General features: G+C 40.7%; 1 protein-coding gene across 4 annotated transcripts in view; it reads right to left on the bottom strand.

Moving 5' to 3' along the window:
* CCDC149 (coiled-coil domain containing 149) overlaps positions 1-22,319 on the bottom strand; it is a 447,317-nt gene that overhangs the window by 387,932 nt on the left and 37,066 nt on the right. The window contains exon 1 of one of the 4 annotated variants that reach the window (XM_085642337.1): positions 5,543-5,727. The exons of the other annotated variants lie outside the window; for them this stretch is intronic. Coding sequence (XP_085498463.1) covers positions 5,543-5,581 — 39 coding nt within the window. The 5' untranslated portion in view covers positions 5,582-5,727. Of the gene's footprint in view, positions 1-5,542; positions 5,728-22,319 lie in introns of those variants that run through there. 4 annotated transcript variants of the gene reach the window in all.

Here is a 22,319-nt window from a genome sequence, read left to right as displayed (position 1 = left end):
CGTGTGACATCACTGGAAGTGGCACCACAACCCATGACCTCACAGGAAATAACATAGGTCTTAAGATCTCACATATTTCTAGCAGCTCTATCATGAGTATATTTGAGTGCATTACAATATTTAACAAATTAGATTTGGTACTGGGGTTGTGCCAAAATATTAACGCAACCCACAATGCAAAATCAGGGCCTCGACTTATGCATTTATGTGTTTTTTAACTCTGCCACAAAGAAATTGGCAACAAGGAGAAATGTGGCAGTAGATCTGTTCTGCTTAATTGGTTGCAATATCTGTATTTTAAAATATCTTATGGGGTTAAGGCACCTGCTCCAGAGATCTTTGTTTGCCATCTAAATATCATGGAATAATAATAATGGTATGATAACTCTGGAGTATAACGTATTTGCTGAAGAGATCTGTGTTTTGCCTTGGCCTAGTTTTGAATCAACGTAGCATAGAGGGTTAATATGTCTGCTGAAAAGCACAATATGTAACACGCAGATGACAGATTTTTGTTTTATGTGAATCGGTAAGTGAGTTACTGCTTTTAAGACAGGTCTTTTTGTTACTTGCAGTTCTTAAATTGTAATCTCTCTAATATAGCACGGTGAGCTATGCGGGACATGTGGCTCCTATACCTTGTAATCCTCGCTGTCTTATGGAACACATCCTTTATATTGATGAACACACATATAATTTTTTGTCAACGTATAATCTGTACATGTGATGTACAGCGCTCTGACACCCTGCTTTGGGATGAGTAGTGGCACGACTCATGCCAATGCAGGGTGTTAGAGCACTTAACATCACACGTACACAAATAACTATTTAAATACCACTATTTTGTTTTACTTCTTTTATATCACTTTAGCACTATTGTAGTTCTAAAGCGCTATAAAAGAAATAAAACAAAATAGTGGTATTTAAATTGGTATTTGTGTAAAAATATTGGGTCGACAAACACTTCTGACGTTCTTGCATTGTGTGCATATCTCTTATATACATGGGCTGAACAAAGACAAAAGCATTTCTTTCTTAAGTACCTGTGAAGTGATCATATCTGAGCCTTTGTAGGAAATAAAAACTCCCCTTGGAACCAATATATCACTAACAAATTGCAATCCACCACTAGACTGCACCATTCATTAACTAAATAGGGATTCACGCATACCACCAGGGAAGAAATGTTACACAATGCTTAAATTAATAAAAATCTCATGAGTGTACTTAACTGTTTAACATCATGTTTTCACAGTAAGGGAATCTTTCATATTTCAATTAAAAACATTTCCCAATAAAAACATACCCTATTGAAACCCCTCCCAAGGCAAGTTGGCGCAGTAAATCACTTATATATAAAAGCATATAATTCTATGAATCAGAAAATCAAATTGGAGATGCCACAAGAACAGTATACATAAATCTGTTACGACTGCCGATCCAATAATTCACATGAAACTTGAGTACTAGTGAAAACACTCTTTTTCATCTACAGTTCCTCTTTGCAATTGGATTCAGCTTAAACTTGCGTTGATGCATTTCGGTGGACTTCGGTATATACACACCACGTTCTTCAGGACAATACTTTTGGGTATAGATCACCGTCAATTTGAAATTAAACAAATCAATAAATGTCACTCGATGGCGGTGCCATATAGCTATTCGTCTTGTTTTTTTTTATTTGCCCCAACCTTCTGGGTAAGGATATAGTCTTCTATACATTTTAGGACTCTCCCCTAGGAATAAGTCCAGCACTGTGACAAGTGTGGCACCACATCAGATCCTCTCTTAGGATGGAGATCAGGTCTCTACAGTCACTTTCAATCTTGAAGTATTCAAGTACGGTATATGCTACCTCAAGTGGCTGGTCTTCACTTATTTCAAAAGCGACCCAAAATCATATAATGAGTTCAAAAGCGGTCATTATCGCCTTCCACTCGCGTTTTTAATGGAGCTCAAGATACTTCTTCCTTTGTCCAAACAACTAAATCCCTATTTAGTTGATGAATGGTGGGGTTGAGTGATGCATTGCCCCTTGTTGGTGATATATGGATTCCAAGGGGTGTTTTTATTTCCTACTGATTTGTATTGTCCTGTTCCCTTGGTGCGAGGGGCCCGGTCTCTTTTTTCAGCCTTTGTTTCCCCTCCATTGCATCTAGGTGAGAGGTTCCCAATAACTCCCAGCCAGGATACTCCAACAAAAGGAGGCCTAATGGCACCTTAACTCCGGCTTTTGTTTTGGGCGAAGCTGGAATCGGATTAAGCCTCTTCTCGGTCTGCACATTACTGCTCGGAACAAAAGCAGACAACGTGCAGGTGCTGCTGAAAGCGTCCCAGTGTCTGAAAATTACACTGAGGCAAGTTCAGTATATTTCTGTGAATTTAGGAAAGGAACGTGGCACTCCGCTGGACTGCTCTGCAGCAAGGTAGATGGCGTCTACCCTGTAAAAATAGTGGGTAGGCGGTATCTACCCTCGTCTTGAGCTCTGCTTGAAAGTTTATTGACAAAAGGTGAAACAGGAGGGAGTGCGCATGAGAACGATGTAGGGCATTGATGTTTGGAGACGTGTACATGCAGCATCCTCTGAGAGTGAGACACAGCTTTTGCCATCAACTTACGCTGATAAAACATAATGTCAAATACTTAGGTTTATACTGTAAACATCCACAAAGCATGAGATCCCAGTATCTGGGATCAAAGTAAAGAGAAGAAATAAGGGTGGTGCTTTTCTGCGTCCTCCCAAACCACTATTTAGAACAACAACAAAAAGCAGACGGGACTAGTCCATCTGGACTACAGAGGGTCTCCACCAGAGAAATCCTTATCCAGATGTGGGGAAACCGAATGTCCCGAGTGCCTTCCTATATTAAGACCAGATAGATTGTGATGCCTAGGGTTATCAATTACCCCTGCATCTTGCTGGGTCAACGTTTCAGCCTTGCATGGACACCTTAATGGGGTTCCTAGCTTGCATCGGGCTCCCTAGTATTCTACCTCACTGGCTAATCACATTCCATCAAAAACAGCATTCGTCATTGAGGCCCAGCGTTACAATTTGTTAAAGATTGTTGGTCCTTACAAACAGGAAAACACACAAGACATTTGGTTTCCCCACATCTGGTTAAGGTTTCCTCTGGCAGATACCCTCTGTAGTCATGATGCTCTAGTTCCGTCTACTTTTTTGTTATACTCAGGGTCACTGGAATTATGCGATTGTGCGGCCATGACGGTTTTCGCATAGCTGTACATTTGCCGCATAATCTATCCTATTCCACATAATCTGCAGATTTTAACAAAAAAAACAGTTTCTAGCTCTAACAGTTCAAACGTTAGTAAAAATGCAGCAACACGTATTGTTGCAAAGGTTGACTGGTCACCATTCTATACCTCATTGCTATATATGGGTGTTAATGGTACTAATGAGGTACAACTAATGCCTAAACAGTGTTAACAAGTTTAAAAATTATGAAATAATGAAGTAATACTATCACAAAATGTGTCCCATAATACTGCATAATTTGCCTTTTCTTGCCACCTAATTTACTCGGCCCTGTCGTAAAATGTGACCCTCCCGCCAACGCATAATTGCAGTGACCCTTGTTATACTGTAAACATTTAGAGTGTTCGGAGTAAACTGAAATTTTAAAATGCCCATACAAATATTCTTATCAAAAAGTCTCAAGTGAAGAAATGTCCGTATTTGGGTGGCCAGGGAGTAAGTAGCCAGTCTTCAGGGCGAAGACTTGCCTCAGAGTAAGCATTAGGACCAGGACGGCTTGCAGGGCCTTTTTACTACAGTAGCAGTGCAAAACAGGTGCAAGTGGTATTTAGGACCTTTTTTGCACTAGCCCTCACTGGGAGCAGAGCAGAAATAGTGCTTGCTCACGGAGTACACTTGCTCGCTACCAACTTTACATCTGTATTAACAAAAAGTGCACTTGTATTAAAATGGAAGCGGTGCGGCCTTTGACATGGGCGAGCTGGGCCCAGGGCGCCAATATTCTGAGGGCCGCAGTGTGCATTAAGGTTATGCCAACAACAGCGCCCTTCTCATCTTTCTCCAGCCTTGTCCCCCTACCTGTTCGTTTCTGTCTGATTTGTCAGTTTAAAGCAGTTTTAGTCCTTCATTATAATATGGCGAACAATGTTTTTAACCCTCCGTTAGCCCCCTTCCTTGCCCTACCCTCACCCTTTGGCCTCTACTGACACATATCAGTATCAACAAAACCATCATCTGCAAAACCATCATCTGCATGAAGCAACAAAACCATCATCTGCAAAACCATCATCTGCATGAAGCAACAAAACCGTCATCTGCAAAACCATCATCTGCATGAAGCAACAAAACCGTCATCTGCAAAACCATCATCTGCATGAAGCAACAAAACCATCATCTGCATAAAGGAGCTAAGCTATCGGTGATTTAGGTGGGCTGGGGAGGTTTGGGAATGTTTGTGTTCAGGGGTCAGTCCCTGCTCATCCAGGTGCTGACCAGTGAACTCAAAAGGGACCCCCTGCTGTCTAGTTTCCTTCACTACCATCAGAGAGGGCGGCCAATTTATATCCGCCACAGGCACTATCTTTAAGTAGTTTCTGTGCGCTATTTTCCATTTTCATCCACTAACAATAAATGTAGTGCAAAACTCACTGAGAGCATATCCTGCACATATTATTAGGCATAACATGATTTGCTGATGGAATTTACAGAGCAGGTGTAAAAATGATACACAAAACTTATTAATGAAGATTATCAACAAGTAATTGGAACATGAGCAGGTTCTGTGGTTATTACTAGTTCAAATTAAACACAAATTTAAAGTTTATTATATTCTGCTATATAATATGAACGCAGCCTATGACCCTAAGTTTAATTTTGACTTACGAGGCCATTTGCAATGCTTGCTTCAAAGTAGAAATACATCGTACAAATTAAACACACATTTTAAGTTTAATGTTATACTGCTATATAATACGAACGCAGCCTATGACCTTATTTTTAATTTTTAATTACGAGACCAACTGCAATGCTTGCTTCAAAGTAGAAATGCATTGACAACAGATATAATACAACCCCAAATACTTTTATTTAGACACAAGATTTCCGGTGAGACGCCATTGCGTTTACCAAAACCGCATCAATGTACCTGCGAGTTGAGTTGTTTGCACATACCATACGTTTACAATGTTACTGTCCTTCAGCGGATGTTTAGAAAAATAAAGTAGGGGTTGTGCATGGTTGACGGTTCCCCAACCAGGAAACAACCAGTAGATGTTTGATTGCTGGCAACATAAGGAAATTCAAGCACTGAATGATTATTATAACAAGTGAGGGGCACGAGCGAGATAGAAAAGGGACACAGCACGCACCCAGGAGACGCCACAGAACCGAGACGCTCCCGGTGCGCGCGCCTATGCACGGCTTAGCCGGTGCTTTCCGTTTCCTGCACACTGATCCTAGACAGAAGTAACGAACACTATCTATTCCGATACAGCTATGGGCGTCTTACAAAGGTGCGCGCCTCGCGGCCAGACAAAGCTCACCTCCCACTCCCGTGCATCCTCGCTGCTGCCGCTTTTCATGTTGGGGGGACTCCCTGCTGCGCGAGTCTCCTCCGGCCTGGCACGGCTCCACGACAGGCGGCGCGCGCACCTGATTTGGGTGCCTTTTCCTGGGGAAAGCCAAGCGGGCGCGCGCCGCTCCGGGCGGAGGCTCTCGCACGCGCCGCCCCTTCGCTGTGCCGCAGCTGTAGGAGGGATTGGAGAAGGGAGATGCTGGCGCTCATCCTGCGAGACGGTCGCTCTTCGTCGTTAAAGGCCGCCTGGGTGTCTCTGAATGGCCTCTAGTCTTCTTAATCTTAACGATGACATTAAAGAACAATTTCCATAGCTACCAGGATTTCAGTTTGAGTATGTGTTACATTTCCATGTTTGGTGTGACATTCTAATGCAATTTTTTTTTGTGACAGAAGAAGTGACGCTACTTAAACGAATAGAACAAGACCGCTATTGCCAGGAAATAAAGTGAATATCGGACGTTACCTTCTTTTGTGCAATATAATGCATTAGAAGCAATTTTAAACAGATCATTTTGGAAAGTGATTCTGGCAATAAAGCCAGGACGGATCCTAGAGTCGGCCCCCAAGACTTGCAAACTATGTCATGGGATTGCCACTTCCACATTCGCAGTAACAGCCCCACCAAAATACATACACCCAGCATTTCAAAAACTGCAATTTCTTCTGTTTAGTTTTTTTGGTTGCTAAGTGTATAATCTGCAGACATTTTATTTTTATGACAACCACTGTAGTTTGTATTAGAACTAATTTAGTGAACCAAAGCTACAAATCCCAGATTGCATTATTTCGTTAATTGACAGCTCCAGGTTTGGGTGCGCATTTTACAGTGATGCATTCGATAATTTATTATTAACAGAACGTGTTCCCCTCAAACTAAATGGACAAAGTCAGAGTAGGGTTTACTGTGATTTTAACCAGCGATTTTTGGATTATGGGCCGCTCTTGGAAGTATGGATTTAAATTACTGAGTGTAGCATGCCCCCAAACCCGGGTACATGAAAAGGATCACCCCACACACGGATCTTGTTATTACTTATTTTTATTCCTTAGCGTGTAACTGTTAATTGAACATACTACATGAATTCTATCACCCACACCATCGCACTTACGTCACTGTTCTACGGAGTCCGTCAGGAACAATAGGATCCCGTCATCTCTACTCACAAGACACTACATCTCCTCTTTATTAAATAAAAAGTACAAATAATACATACATACATACATACAGCACAATTCTTCAATAAGTCATTTTGGTGCTTAAATCAATCACCCAGATCTGGTCACGTGAGACTGCAGGGATGCAAGAGAAGTGTCCATGACTGGCTGTGGTGACAGAGACATTGGTACAGTCTATAGGCTCTCTGCATTCTCAGGTGGATAAGTCTCACTTCTGACATCTGGAGTTGGCAAATGTTAAGGCAGGTGCTTGAAGTGCGAAAAATCTTGTGTAATGGACTTTCCAGGGTAGTGAGCAGTCACCATGTGTCCTTTACTAGTCACAACCCTCAGTGGGTCAGCATCAAAAAGAGCATCAGAATTGTATTTTCATTTCTGCCTGACAATAACATGGCCTCCTATTTTGAACACATTACTCCAAGCACAGCCACGTCTGTCCTCATAGGTCTTCATTTTGCCTTTGTGCGGCAAATCAGTGGTGCAAAGATTATCAATATCAATAGATCTTTCAGTGGTCCTTTGTGGAAATTTGGTTCCTATAGCTCTCCAGGACATTAAGGTGTGAGGGCTTTCACCTGTGGTAGAATGGGAATTTGACCTGTATGCAGGTAGCGTAGACTGAAGAACTGATTTGAGTTCAAGCTTTTCCAGCACAGCGTGCTAAACGGCCTTCATGAGGGTGCTCATAAATCTCTCGACAACACTATTTGCCTGAAGCCAAAGAGGTGTGATTTTCTGATGCTTGACATTTAGATGAGTGAAAAGATCTTTAAATTCTTGACTATTGAAAGGCGGGCCATTGTCAGATTTCAAAATTGAAGGAACACCCCATGAGGCCATGAAAAATCTACTCTCCCACTCACGAATCAGATTTTATCAGGTTGAGTTGTTCATAGGACCTGCTCATCCGTTCTGGCGAGTGAACCTAAACTGGAAAGGAACAGGTGTTCTGTTCATCCAGAAAATGAATGAGCAATAAAGATGCCTTTAAATCTAGTTCTTTTCTTGATCCAGTTGCCTTGTGTTCAATGACAGAGGTCAAATGTTCGTTTGTATTTTCACAAATTGATGCTTATCTTACCCTGGAAAATGGTGTTTGCATTTCTTTCTCTTATTACAGTTAGAGGTTTTTGTCAAGTGATCCATCTGACAATCATTGCGAAACAAAAGGCTGTAAGATGTCAATTGTTTTCTAACACACAACATTTAAACAGCTTATAAATGAACAGTACAAATATTTCAAAACATATCAGAAATTATGAAAGAACTTTTATGTAATTCAGGAGTGTGATGCAAACAAATATTTAAAGAAGGAGCAAAAAAATCAGAACACTTTTCTTGGTAAATTGCAAATGACAAATATTTGCAGACTCTATTTTCATTTCTAAACATTGTTTGTACACTATACAATTTTATCAGTTGGTAGCATGTCAGTGGGAAAGTTTGTGGCCATTTCAATAGAAAATCTGCTGACTGCAAATGAGTGTGCTACCACTTCATGCTTTAGGTATGCATTTATTAAAAGTGATAGTTTTTAAATATAATTTGAGAACTATTCCTGCCCCGCCCTGATGACAATGCTGTTCATGAACTAAGAGGCAGGTCAGTGGTCTGGTGGCTAGATTTGTATTATATATAGAACAAAAGTTTAGTCTAATAAATCAGACAAAAGTGTTTTGTGTACAGCAGACATGCTGAACTTGTGTTTTTGAAGGTGCTCTCATATGTGATAAGCAAGAAAATGGCAGCTCAGTGAATTAAAAATATTTGACAGGATAACATAATTTGAAACCAGTTTATGGGTCAAAAGCATTATAATTAGGTAGATTATTTAAGTCACTAGACCTGCAGGTCTAGTAACATTTTTATGATTTTTCAAGGCCTGCCCATGCTTCAAAAATACTTTCGAATCTTTCAGTGACTCTGTCATGAGTAGTTGAAGACAGATCTTCCACAATGGGAAAATGGGAATATTCATCAACAATTACTAGTAAATGATGTCCATTGTAAATCAATTTTCTTCCATGCATACTTTGTAAGATCAGACATGTTTAACAGATGTGGGGTTGTTTTGGATGACAAACAGTTGCACAAATGGCATACCCTTAAATCTATTTCAACTCTTTCATCAAGACGAGGGAACCACACTCAGTCCCATAGAGCTTGATAAGAAGCAACAACTCCACAATGTCCCTTATGGGTCAGTTCAATAACTTGTTGTCTCAGACTCTCAGGTATATTATATATATATATTATCTACTGGCGGTCGCCAGTAGATAGTTATAGTTAGGACCGTGTTTCCATAGGAAATCCGCAACATTCTATTTGGAATAACTTTGGCGCCGGTTGACGAATCCTCACGAAATTTTCAAAATAGGTGGGGCGCTCCGCTCCGCTCCTACCCTGAAAGTCTCGGGGGGATTCGTAAAGCGGGGGATGAGAAAAAAGGGGGGTCCCAAAACGTGTTTTCCCCATGCAATTTACCATAGGGACCTTTAGTCCAAGGTACAGCCCGAACGGCTGAACAGAATTACTTGAAATTTGGCAGAGAGGTAGTCCTTAGCTCAGGGAAGTGCCTTTTGCAGGTCTGGTGTCAATCTGTTCAGTAGTTCCTGAGAAAATCAAAAGTAAAATCATATATATATGTGGGCGGAGCCTAACCACACATCTCATCCTGAGATCTGATTGGCTGTCAGCACTTCATCCAAGAAGTGTTGGCAGCCATCTTGGGACCAATATACATGATAGCACCTCATTAAAAAGCATTGCAGTTAATAGAAGGTTTTAAGACGTTAGTTACATTATAAATCATTTGTTGATGGTACCATACTCATTTTAGGAATTGTGGTATGTTCTAAGGTGATTTCACCATGTGAAAAATCCTTCTGCTGGGATATCATGATTGAGAGAAAAATATTTTCTCATGCTTTTCCCACAGAGGTTTGGAAGGTGATCTATAAGCTAAACTGAGAGCTTATTTTCTGTAAATTCACATTATCTTTCTCAGTCATGTGAGAATGAAGTCTGACATTCTCAGTAAAACATGTACATCCAACAAGGGCAGAGACTGTCAGTTGATTCCTTTGTGTTCTACTGCAGCTTCCCAGAGTGTTCCAAAGAACAACTAGAGCGCTAACAGTCCTACTTATGATAAACGTATGGCACACCTGAAGCCATCTTGCTTGGATTAAAGTGGTAACACTTAAAACATTTAATTTAAAAAGGAACAACATGAGGGGGTTCATTTTTCCATAACAAGTATGATTAGTGCTGCAGAAAGAAAAACTAGGGCACATTTTGACTTCTGAAATCCTCTTTTATTTCATTAAAAAATTCTGACATGCAGACTGAAACATGCACTTTCAATACCAGCAGCAGTTTTCCCTGGTGAGCAGTAGCTTTACTACAGTGATCTAATGAGCAAAAAGAGTGCTAACATTCTGAATTTATGGCAAATGTGTGACACATCTGAATGCCTTCTTGATGGAATCAAAGTAAAAAAATGAAAGTATTTCCTACTGAGGAGACTGCAGTAAATGAGGAAATTAGGAAACTTCATAACAAATAAGTCTCCCAAGATGGCCACCAGAGACAAAAGAGCCCAAATGTAGCCCAAATATCACCCAGATGTAGCCCAAGTATAGCCCAATGACAGAATGTCCCAGAGTGTTCTTAAAAACAACTAGAGCGCTTACTGTCTTCATTATGACAAAAGTATGGCACACCTGAAGCCATCTTGATTGGAATAAACTGGTAACACTTAAAACATTTAATTTAAAAAGAAACACAATGAGGGGGTTCATTTTGCCATAGAAATTATGATTAATGCTGAAGAAAGAAAATGAGGGCACATTTTAAGTGACTTCTCAAATCCTCTTCTATTTCATTAAAAAATTCTGACATGCAGACTGAAACATGCACTTTTAATACCAGGAGCAGACTTCCATGGTGAACAGTAGTTTTACTACAGTGATCTAATGAGCAACTAGATTGCTAACTTTCAGAATTTATGGCAAATGTGTGACATATCTGAATACCTTCATGATGGAATCAAAGTAAAAAACTGAAAGCATTTCCTACTGAGGAGACTGCAGTACATGAGGAAATTAGGAAACTTCATAACAAATAAATCTCCCAAGATGGCCACCGGAGACAAAAGAGCCCAAATGTAGCCCAGATTCACCCAGATGTAGCCCAAATATAGCCCAATGACAGAAGTGTGCAAAACACTTATTATTTTGTGTTTTTGCAGTGTTATATAGTGCAGACTTGTCAGGTATTGGAGTGCTTTACATGAGCATTGGTTACATCACACAAGAACAAATTCATTTTGGTTGTAGACATGGGGAGACTAAGTGATTTGACCAGAATCACAGAATGTCGAGCGGAAGCAGAAACTCCAACCTGGTTCCCCAGTTGCAAAGTCTGCAGTTCTGGAAGTAACACCACATCCTCTCCCCTAAGTGCAACATTTAATCAAGTGGTCAACTGGATAAAAAAACATAAAGATAACAAATAATTTAAAAGGGCTTTGTCGCTATTTGAAAACTCAGAAAATATGTCCTTATTTTAGTCTTTTAGAGCACTAACCATAATTTTGATGCCAATAAGACCCTCTCATATATGTAATTTCTAAAGGAAATGCTCTAGGTATTACAGTTTTGATTACATCAAGATGACGTCAGGCGTTCCACACTTTTGTAATAAATATAGAATGTTAGCAATCTAGTTGTTCATTAGGATACTGTTGAGAGGCAGAGGCCAGGGGCACGGACTCTGAAAATTGAAGGCAGGTAGGAGGGTGCAAAGGCAACAATTTAACCACACTGAGCAGGCAGGAAGGGCCGTGGCAGCACAACAGACTATGGAGGGCAGTGGAAAGGGGGGGCAGGGGCAACAAACCAACAATACAGGACTTGCAAGAGAGGCTGTGGCAATGTAATAGACCATTGTGGGCAGAAGGAAGAGGCAATGGTAGTACAACCATACATGCCAACAGACCCGATTCAGCCAGGAAACAACCAATGTTTTTAAGCTCAAATGGGCTTTATTTGATCTGTCTCCTGTCTACAATCTCCTCTTTTTCAATGTAACTCAAAGGGGAAAATCAATACCCCAGTTTTTTTTCAAAATCTCCCTCTTACCAAGTTCAAAATGTTCGCAAGTATGGTACATTGGATCATGGAAGGAAATGGGGTAGGGACATGGACTTGGATAACAGAGGACAGGAGGGACATGGAGAGGTGCACCAAACTGACCCTGCAGGGCAGGCATCAGGGTTTGCAGCAGCACAATACACCACACAGGGCATGCGGGACGGGAGTGCAGCACAACAATCCATAGAAAGCAAGAGGGAGGGGACAGGACCATGCACATGGACAACAGAGAACAGAGGGGCAAGAGGAAATGGTAGCTAGCTGACCATAATGGACAGACAGGAGAGAAAGCTGCAGCATAACAGACCATAAAGGGCAGGAGGGACGGATCAGGGGCATTACAATGGAACAGACAAGCCAGGAGGGAGGGAGTAGGGGTCTGCACATGTAAACAGAGGGCTGGGGGCAAGGGGGCAGGGCAGGAGCAGCAAGATAGCCATGGAGGTCAGGCAGGATGGGCACTAGAAGCAAGACACACCATGAAGAGCAACAGTGAGACTGTGATGGCATACACACAGACCATGGAGGGAAGGTGGGAGGGGGTCAGGGGCAGCTAACTGACCACAGAGGGAAGGTGGGAGGGGCCATGGCAGCACAGAAGACCATGCATGGCAAGTGGGAGGGTTAGTGGCAGCACAATGCTATGATGGGCAAGAAGGAGGGTGCAGGGGCATGCACAAAGGACGATGGAGGATAGAAGGGAGGGTCAGGACCTGTGCACAGACAAGAAAGTTCAGGGAAGGGGCCTCACAACAGACCGCACGGGGCAGGCAGGAGGAGCAGTTGCAGCACAACAGACCAGGGAAGGCAGAAGGGTGTGGCAGTACAATGGACCATGTAGGACAGGAGGAAGAGGATAGGGGCATGGCATGTGGACAGGCAGGGTGGAGGTGGCAGGGACAGGTTACAGTCATCTGACAATGCTAGGCAGGTTGGAGGGGAGTGGCAGCTCAACAGAACACTCAGAGTAGATAGGAATGGCAGGTCCATGGAACATGGTGGGCAAAAAGGATGGAGCAGGGGCATGCACAAAGACATCGGAGGGCAGGGGGAAGGAGAATAGGGGCAGCAAGCTAAGCACAGAGTTTAAGCAGGAGGTCAATGATGGGGCATAGAATTGGGCAATGGAGGGCAGGAGGAGGGGACTGGTACATCATACTAAATTGAGGGCAGTGGCAGCACATCAGACCATGCATGGCAGGAGGGAGGAGGCTAGTCCATGGATTCACACAACAGAGGATAGGGAGGAGGGGGATGGGGCAGCAAGATAACTGTTCAGAGAAGGCGGGTATTAGGAACTTTATTGTTTTTAAAACGTGTGTCTGTGCGAACTACTTAAAATATGAACAAGTATGCAGCATAATCTCACTTTTATTCAGGAAGAAGAGGACGTTTGTGACTGTGACTCCGGGCTCACTTGGCAGAAACACCCCCTGACCCTCCACCCCCTGTCGCAAAATGTAATGCCTGTGAAAAGGGTAGGTGAACACAGTGTTATATAGAACATAGTCCTGAGAGCACGATTGAAAATGAAAACTAGATATAGTGTATGGTATAAACTATGCACCAAAAAGTGTGATATAAGATGAACCGGGCGTGAAATATAATATGCAATACATTGTGCGCAGTGACAGATTCATTGGAGAGCGCGAGATAGCACAGGCACTAGCGCGTGCTATGCGATGTGCGCCTTGGAGTGTAATATGCACAGGGCAGTGTTGTGTAACCTAACTAGTCTCTAAAGTTGTAATATAAAATATGTGCTGGGGAGTGTAACGTTGCATATGCACCGTGACAAAGATATGGATCCCAGATTGTAATAAGTATGGCATAGCACTGTGCGTTATAACATAGGCATCGAGGAAGGCACGTTAGATGGGGCAATATAACCCGTGCGAAGACAAGTGTGGCATGACATATTCACGGGGTGGTTTTACAGTGCACATGGGCTAGAGAGTGTCATAGCATATGCACAAGCTGGTGGAATACAACACAGAGGTGTGTGGCACTCGGCAGGCAATGGTGGGTGTAACACAGCATTGGGCTCTGCCAGGAGCACGCTGTGACTCTCAAGTGATGATCGTCCCCTTTCCAGAGAGTAAAATAAAAAGTATTACACATCCGGCAGTGGATGTGTGTTTTATTAACCGTGAGGGGGGTTTCTTGCATAGTTTTGGTCGAATTTTTGTCGAATCCCCTTTAAATGGCTTGGTGTGCATGTATATTAAATGTGCCCGTCAATAGCTACCCATGTTTGTATAAATAAACGACAAGGGTGTCTACCGGGACTAGGCACGGTAGGGCATCAGACATGTCAGAGCTTCACTAGTGGTGTAAATACATTCCACGTGGATTCATTGTATGCATAGTCGCCTTTTAATGAATATCACTCAAATCGTCATGGTGATAGGTACGTACGGTTTGTCCAGCATGTCCTAGGTGTGTCTATGAATATATATTTTTTAAAAATAATAAAAAACAGTGGCCGGCCCTGGGGATTGGGGTCAAAAAAATATAATTAGGAGACAGGCCCTGGGGGATGGGGTCATCAGGGCCAATAAATTAGAACAACAAGGGGAACCACACAGCCCCCCTTCTTAAAAAATTAAATAAAAGACTGGCATCGTGCCGGAGGCCACGCCCCCTCCTTGCAGCACTCTGCAAACGCGCCCCCTGGCGAGTTGTAAGTTGGGGAATTAATTTGTCTTCAATACTGAGGGTCCCTGAGGGCCAACTAGCCCAACAGGCATCTCCAGTATGCGCCAGGGAGCTGCGCTGCAGACAGGTGTTCTGAGGCCAAGCCCCTTTTTACACCTCTCTGCAACGCAGCTCTGTGGCGCTTACTGGAGGTACCTAGTGGTCTAGTTTGACCCTAGGGACCCTTAGGATTCAAGGGGACTTAATCTCTCAACTTAGAACAGCCACAGGGCGCGTTTACACAGTGGTGAAGGGAGGGGACGGGGCCTGAGGTGACGTGTGCAAACATGCACTATGGCACGTTTTAAATTGGGGATATAATTTCCCTTCAATACTGAGGGCCCCTGGGGGCTAACTAGCCCACCAAGTGCTTCCAGTAAGCGCCACAGAGCTGCATTGCAGAGAGGTGGTCCAGGCTGTGCCACTTTTTACACCTCTCTGCAACGCAGCTCTGTGGCACTTACAGGAGGTACCTAGTGGGCTAGTTGGACCCTAGGGACCCTCAGGATTCAAATGAACTTAATCTCCCAACTAAAAACGGACACAGGGCGTGTTTACACAGTGGTGAAGGGAGGGGACGGGGCCTAAGATAACGTGTGCAAAAACGCCCTGTGGCCTGTTTTAAGAGGTAGTTTTAATCCCCCTGCCCTATTATATACTAGGGGCTTACAGAGGAGGTCATGCTAATCACAGGGGGACCACAACGCATAATGTTCCCTAGTGTATCTAGGTGTTTTCACTGTATTCTAAGTGTCTTTTAACATAGCACTGGCTCTAGGACTGGTTAGTCAGACTCAGTTACCACCAGTATCCGTCTGAAAAAGTTGAGGGTACAGGATGATTTTGCAACAAGGATTCTTTCTGCTCTTCTTTTTGTTCTTTCTGCACGTTATCCTTCTTCCTGCACTTTTCTTCGTCTTTGAGGACTTCTGTTGCTTCTTTCTGCACTTCTTTTTTTTCTTTCTGTGCATTTTTCTTCTTTCTTCATATGTCCTATCTCTGTAGGCATAGTTAGAAATTAGCATTTAAAAAACCTTTGAAATTCACAGAAAAAAACATAGGTTTCAGGCACGTTATAGTTAGGAATTAGCATTTAAAAAACCTAAGAAATTCACTGAAAAAAACATGGGTTTCAGGGGTGTTATAGTTAGCTGGACTTTTCACTTGTACAAAACCATTGAAATTCCCCCGTTATAGTTAGTTCAGCTAACTATAACTCGCGCGCCCGCAATGCACTGCTGATGACGTCACATATTACATCACTCATGACATGGTCAGTGACATCACTCATGACATCACTGATGACATCTCAAATGACATCACTGATGACATCACTGATGACATCATCCTTGTGATAGAGTGGCAGACCTCCTCTCACCCTAATATAACCTTTGATACACACATTCAAAAATAGAGACTAAAATTTTCAAAACAATGGACATACCAATACCAGTTACAACAACCTCTTCAGTAATTCTAAGATCCACATACACATCCACTCATTCACCAACAGTCCTATACAGTCACTCATACATGTACTCACTCATCATATGTACTCATACACCTATACATCCTGTTACACAATGCCACTCATCCATAGAGTTACTCACACACATAGTCACTCATGCTAATAAAGAATCAAACATACATTTACTTGCATATACAGTTATACACACACCACCACACTTACTTCTACGGAAACTTACACATACTTAGTCTTTTAAACAATCACTTATAGAAACACATACTTATTCATACAGGAACTCTTTCAATCTCTCACTCTCACATATGCTCACTTATATACACCAATAGTCACATATACTAGTTTAAAACATATGTAGTTACTCATAAAGACACTATTGAGACAGTCATTCACTCACTAACACACCCATACACACACTCATCCACCCATACAGTCCTGCACACATGCTGTCTTCAACACATACAAACAGTGAGTCACTCATTCATGCACCTATGCACTACGTAATACCCCCCACCGAACCATGCAGACACTCAGACTGATACTCAAAAAAACAACTAATAACCTATATAGACACCCATGTAGCTACTCACCAACCCATGCAGCCACTTATACACAAAGTGAGAGACTGATACAGAAATTTACATATTTAAACATTACTCACTAAGCCATGTATTCACTATGATACACTTAATCAGTCAGTTACGCAATCAATTTTTCAAAAACAAATCATCCATTTAGACACTTATATACCCATTTATTCTTCCATCGACCTTGAGATATACATATATAAAACATATTTAATTTTCAGAAAAACAGACATTCACTGGATGATGTCATCAGTGATGTCATTTGAGATGTCATCAGTGATGTCACTGACCATGTCATGAGTGATGCAATATGTGACGTCATCAGCAGTGCATTGCGGGCGCGCGAGTTATAGTTAGCTGAACTAACTATAACGGGGGAATTTCAATGGTTTTGTACAAGTGAAAAGTCCAGCTAACTATAACACCCCTGAAACCTATGGTTTTTTCAGTGAATATATATATATATATATATATATATATTTATATATATATATATATATATATATATATATATATATATATATATACACTCACTGAAAAAGCCAAAGGTTTCAGGGGCGTTATAGTTAGGAATTGGTGTTTAAAAAACCTTAGAAATTCACTAAAAAAAACATAGGTTTCAGGGGCGTTATAGTTAGCTGGACATTTCCCTCGTACAAAACCCTAGAAATTCCCCTGTTATAGTTAGTTCAGCTAACTATAACTTGCGCCCCCGCAATGCACTGCTGATGACGTCACATATTACATCACTCATGACATGGTCAGTGACATCACTGATGACATCTCAAATGACATCACTGATGACATCACTGATGACGTCATCCAGTGACTGTGTGTTTCTGTAAAGTTTAAATATGTTTTATATATTTATGGTGAAAGGCCTATGGAAGAATGAGTGGGTGTATAAGTGTGTGAATGGATGATTCTCTAGGTGCATAACTGACTCTATAAGTGAGTCATTAAATGTATCTTACTGCAGACTAGTGACTAAACTGTGTGAATGTCTGTATGTGTCTGTGTGTTGGTATATAAGTGGCTGCATGGTTTTGTAAATAGCTATATGAGTGTCTATATGGGTTATTGATTGGTTGTCTGAGTATCTGTATGGGTGCCTGAGTGTGTGGGTAGGGTGTGTGTGACTCTGTGCATAGATGTGTGAGTGGGTGATTCTATGGGTGCATGCTTTTAAGGGTGCAACTGTGATGGACTGTATGGTTGGGTGACTGTATGTAAGGGTGTGTTAGTGATTGAATGTATATCTCAGTTGTACATGTGTCAGTAACTACATATGTGAAACGCAGTGTATATGTATGTAAGAGTATATAACTATCTATATGTGAGAGTGTGTGATTGCGGGAGTGGCTGTATGGATGCGTGTGTGCTTGTATCAGTAATTGTATAAGAGCGTCAGAATTTGTTAGTATTTTTATGAGTGAGTGAACTTGAGTGTGTTTAACTGTATAGGTGAGTAAATTGGACTGTGATTAATTATTTGCATAACTGACTAGGTGTGTCAGTACCTCAATGGATGATTGGCGGTGTGTGAGTGTCTATATAGGTGTATAAATGCATATGATAGTCCTGTACGAAGTCACTGTAAGTATGAGTGACTGTACAGGCGAGTGAGTGGAGATGTATGTAGACCTAAGAGTCAATGAGTGGGTGTGTAGTTATTGGTATTGGAGTATCTATGGTTTTCAAAATGGCTATCTGAAATTTTGAGTCGGTGTATCAAAGGTTATATTAGGGTGTGAGAAGATGCACTAATTTATCACATGGATGACGTCATCAGTGATGTCATTTGAGATGTCATCAGTGATGTCACTGACCATGTCATGAGTGATGTAATATATGACATCAGCAGTGCATTGCGGGGCGCGAGTTATAGTTAGCTGAACTAACTATAACAGGGGAATTTCTAGGGTTTTGTACAAGTGAAATGTCCAGCTAACTATAACGCACCTGAAACCTATTGTTTTTTTAGTGAATTTCTAAGGTTTTTTAAACACCAATTCCTAACTATAACGCCCCTGAAACCTTTGGTTTTTTCAGTGAATTTCAAAAGTTTTTTAAATGCCAATTCCTAACTATAACGTGCATGAAACCTATGGTTTTTTTCAGTGAATTTCAAAGGTTTTTTAAATGCTAATTCCTATCTATAACTTATCTCTAAAGATATCATGTTTAATGATTTTCATTGGATTTCTATATTTTTCAAATTCAGTGTGTCAATTTCATTAATTATGTTTTTTTGAAATTCTTTTTTATCACCATCTTTTAAATTTATTTTTTTAATAAAATTCTTTTAAAAATTAAAAAATATTATTTGATTTTATTGGCTTTTTCAAACATATTTTTTTATATTTTTAAAAATATTTCTTTAACTATATGTTCAAAACTTTATTGTATATATTTTTTTTCCATGTTTTTTGATCCGCGCACCCTAAGCGCACCGTTCTCGATCCCTACGCGTTAGCATCCGCGCATGGTATGCGTTGGGTACGTGTTTAGTGCACGATTGCAATGCGACCAGTAGGCGACTCCCAGCCTATACGCGACACATTCGATGTATGTAACGCGACGTTTATGCGCTTCCGTGATGCATCATCTGCGTCTATGACGCGGTAGGTGCGCGGATCCCGCGAAATATTTAACATTAAAAAAACATATATATATGTATTTCATGTGAATATTAATTGAAGACAAACTCTAAACTAGTCTTAAAACTAATATATTTTTACATCTAATCCTATAATTTTTTTTAATACAATTTCGCGGATGCGCACTGGGTGCGTGCTGCATATGCGCAGGGTGCGCGGATCCTATGTGACCTGCAAAAAAAGAGATTTGATTGGTTCATTACACTTCCTGTTCTAACTATCGAAAGACCCCACCCAATTCAATCATTCTTCTTTGACCTTCTTTGGAGGAGCATCTCTTTGCAGAGAAGAAGCTTTTTTGGACTAAGTTTACACTTAGCTCAAACTTTTTTTTTTACAAACAATGGCTTCAGGGCAGCAGGCATCTCCAGGATCTCCTCATTCATCTGAGGATGATTTTTTGGAGGAGGCACCACGCAAAGAACGTTTTTCTTCAGTGGTGTGATTTTTTTTTACTTTTCCCGAGGGGCAAACAAAGACCAATGCCACCTTGGTCACATGCAAGATTTGCAAAAGAGTGCTGTCGCGAGGGGATCCAAACAAGAAATACTCGTGCGGCACGGCTAGTATGATGAAGCACCTAAGGACCCTTCATCCAAACAATCTTGCACGAGAAGAGTGCAAACGGATGTGAAACACTCCTGTGCCTTCCACCTCATCGCAGCTGAGCACTTCAGTGCATCCATCAGCCCAAAACTTGGACATCCGTCCTCAATTTCAATTTTTAAAAGTGCTCTGCACTAAGTGCAATGCGACTTTGTGCTACGGTGAGCAGTCGATCAATCTGATCTGCCGCCGGCAAGAAAGTCACATTTGCTAAGTTTTTTTTTTTTTTTTTCTGTTCCCTGAAGTTCATTGTTTGGTTCCTCCTGTTTTTTTTTTCCAGAAAAACCACAAAAAAAAAAAAGAACAAAATTGTTAGAAAACCCCCCCAAAAAATATAAAAGAGAAAAAAAGTTCTTCTAAGAACTAACTTTCCTGGTTTAAAAAAAGAGCTAAATTTCTTTGTTAGTGTATGAAAGTTTAGATGAATGTATGTGTAGTACGTAATTGACTGAATGAATGCATTAGTAGCGTATGGTGAATGTATATGTGCAGAACTATGAGGATGTGCTGCAGCATCACACAGTAACCTCTTTAACTGCAGTGTGCTGTAGTACTTCCGAAGTACAGGGATGCAACATATGTACATAAATATGTTGCAAATCTATGCTTCTCTCTGCACGGCTGCTTAAACTGCAGCCATGTGGTGACACAGGCACCCTTGCACCATAGTGCAAGAATATCTGTGTCATGTGCTGTTCGTTTTTCTATAGGAAGACACACCTTCCTGCACAAAAACAATGAGAAAATGCATTTTTCTCCTTCAATGTATTCTGAACATTTCAGCATGCATTGAAGATATAAAAATGTGGAGAAATGAAAACAATTCTCCTTGTTGTGCTTTCCTACACCAATTTTAAAATGGTGCAGCATTCACACACATATCGAGATTTATGATTTCTGATAAATCTAGACATGTCTTGTTCTATGAGTATTCAGTGTAATCATGCACAACAACACTTATAGAACACCCTTTCAACGCAAAGTGGTGTGCATAATGAGGTTGTATTTACATGGAGTATAAAAAGTGCACAGAGTGCCTTTTCCTCTCTTTGTAAATATGAAAGAGTGTCTTGCGCAATAACTATGTTAAAAAAGTGACATATTTCCGGTTTTAAAATTCCTTGCGAATGATAGAAGGTAAGCACAGAGTTTTGTCTGCAAAGATGTTCAAAGAAGAATGATTGAAATGATTGCGGTCCTTCAATAGGTACAATGGTAACTATGAACCCCTCAAATCTTTTTTTTTTTGCAGGTCACATGATATCTGATTATGGTCAGATTTCAAAACTACATAATACGTAATAGGAATAAAAAATGGTATACTTTTTTTCAGATTTTCATTGCAATCTAAATTCATATAAATTGCTTATTTTAAAATTTGGATCTGTGAAAGAAAAGGAAAAAAATATATAACATGTAATAATACATTTTTTACAAGACAGCATAATTTCCACAAAGTAATTTGTTTGCCTTTTTTTCTGTTCTCAGAATATAATGAATTTCACTAGAAATAGTGATTTCAATCGTACTTATCATTTAACAGTGGGCAAAAAAAAAACAATCAGAAAGATTGTTAAAAAAAACAACAACATGCTATTCTCAGTAAAATACCACAAGATACAAATCACACATATATAAAATGCTTATGGCTAACAAAATGTTATAAGTTTAACTTACAAAAACTGTAAATGTTGCCGCTTTAAAATAATCACCGAATCGGAGGATGAATTTTTGGAGAAGGCACCACGCCCACAACATTTTTCTTCAGTGGTGTGGAATTTTTTTACTTTTCCCGAGGGGCAAACAAAGACCAATGCCACCTTGATCACATGCAAGATTTGCAAAAGAGTGCTGTCGCGAGGGGATCCTAACAAGAAATACGCGTACGCAAGTATGAGGAAACATCTAAGGACCCTTCATCCGAACAATCTTGCACGAGAAGAGTGCAAACGGATGAGAAACACTCCTGATCTTGCGCCTTTCTGAGTTTCTTTTCTTTTTCTGGCATGATTTCTCTATTTTAACGTTGAAAAACAGTATCTGTAAAAAAGAATCACAAATAAATGTATATAACTTTCAAATTCATACTATTCCATTACTGTACAAACACATTTTATATAAAAACTGACTAAGAAACTATAGCCCTGAACCACAAGTGTGACGATGCTTAAAACACTACATGCATAGTATATACTACTTTGAAGCAGTTCATGCCCTAAAGCCTACCTCACTAAAAGACTACATGCTAACTGACTGAATGATTACAATACTATAAGGAGACACACTGGGTGAGTGACAGGGTGTTTGCTAGAAGTGTATGAATACTGATTGGGGAATTGAAGGTGTGAAAGACAACTGTGTAGGTGATTAGAGGACT

Source organism: Triturus cristatus, chromosome 2_2, assembly GCF_964204655.1.
Source record: "Triturus cristatus chromosome 2_2, aTriCri1.1, whole genome shotgun sequence".
Lineage (NCBI taxonomy): Eukaryota > Metazoa > Chordata > Amphibia > Caudata > Salamandridae > Triturus > Triturus cristatus.
Note: the sequence above shows the minus strand (reverse complement) of the source record. Positions and strands in the feature narration are given on the sequence as shown.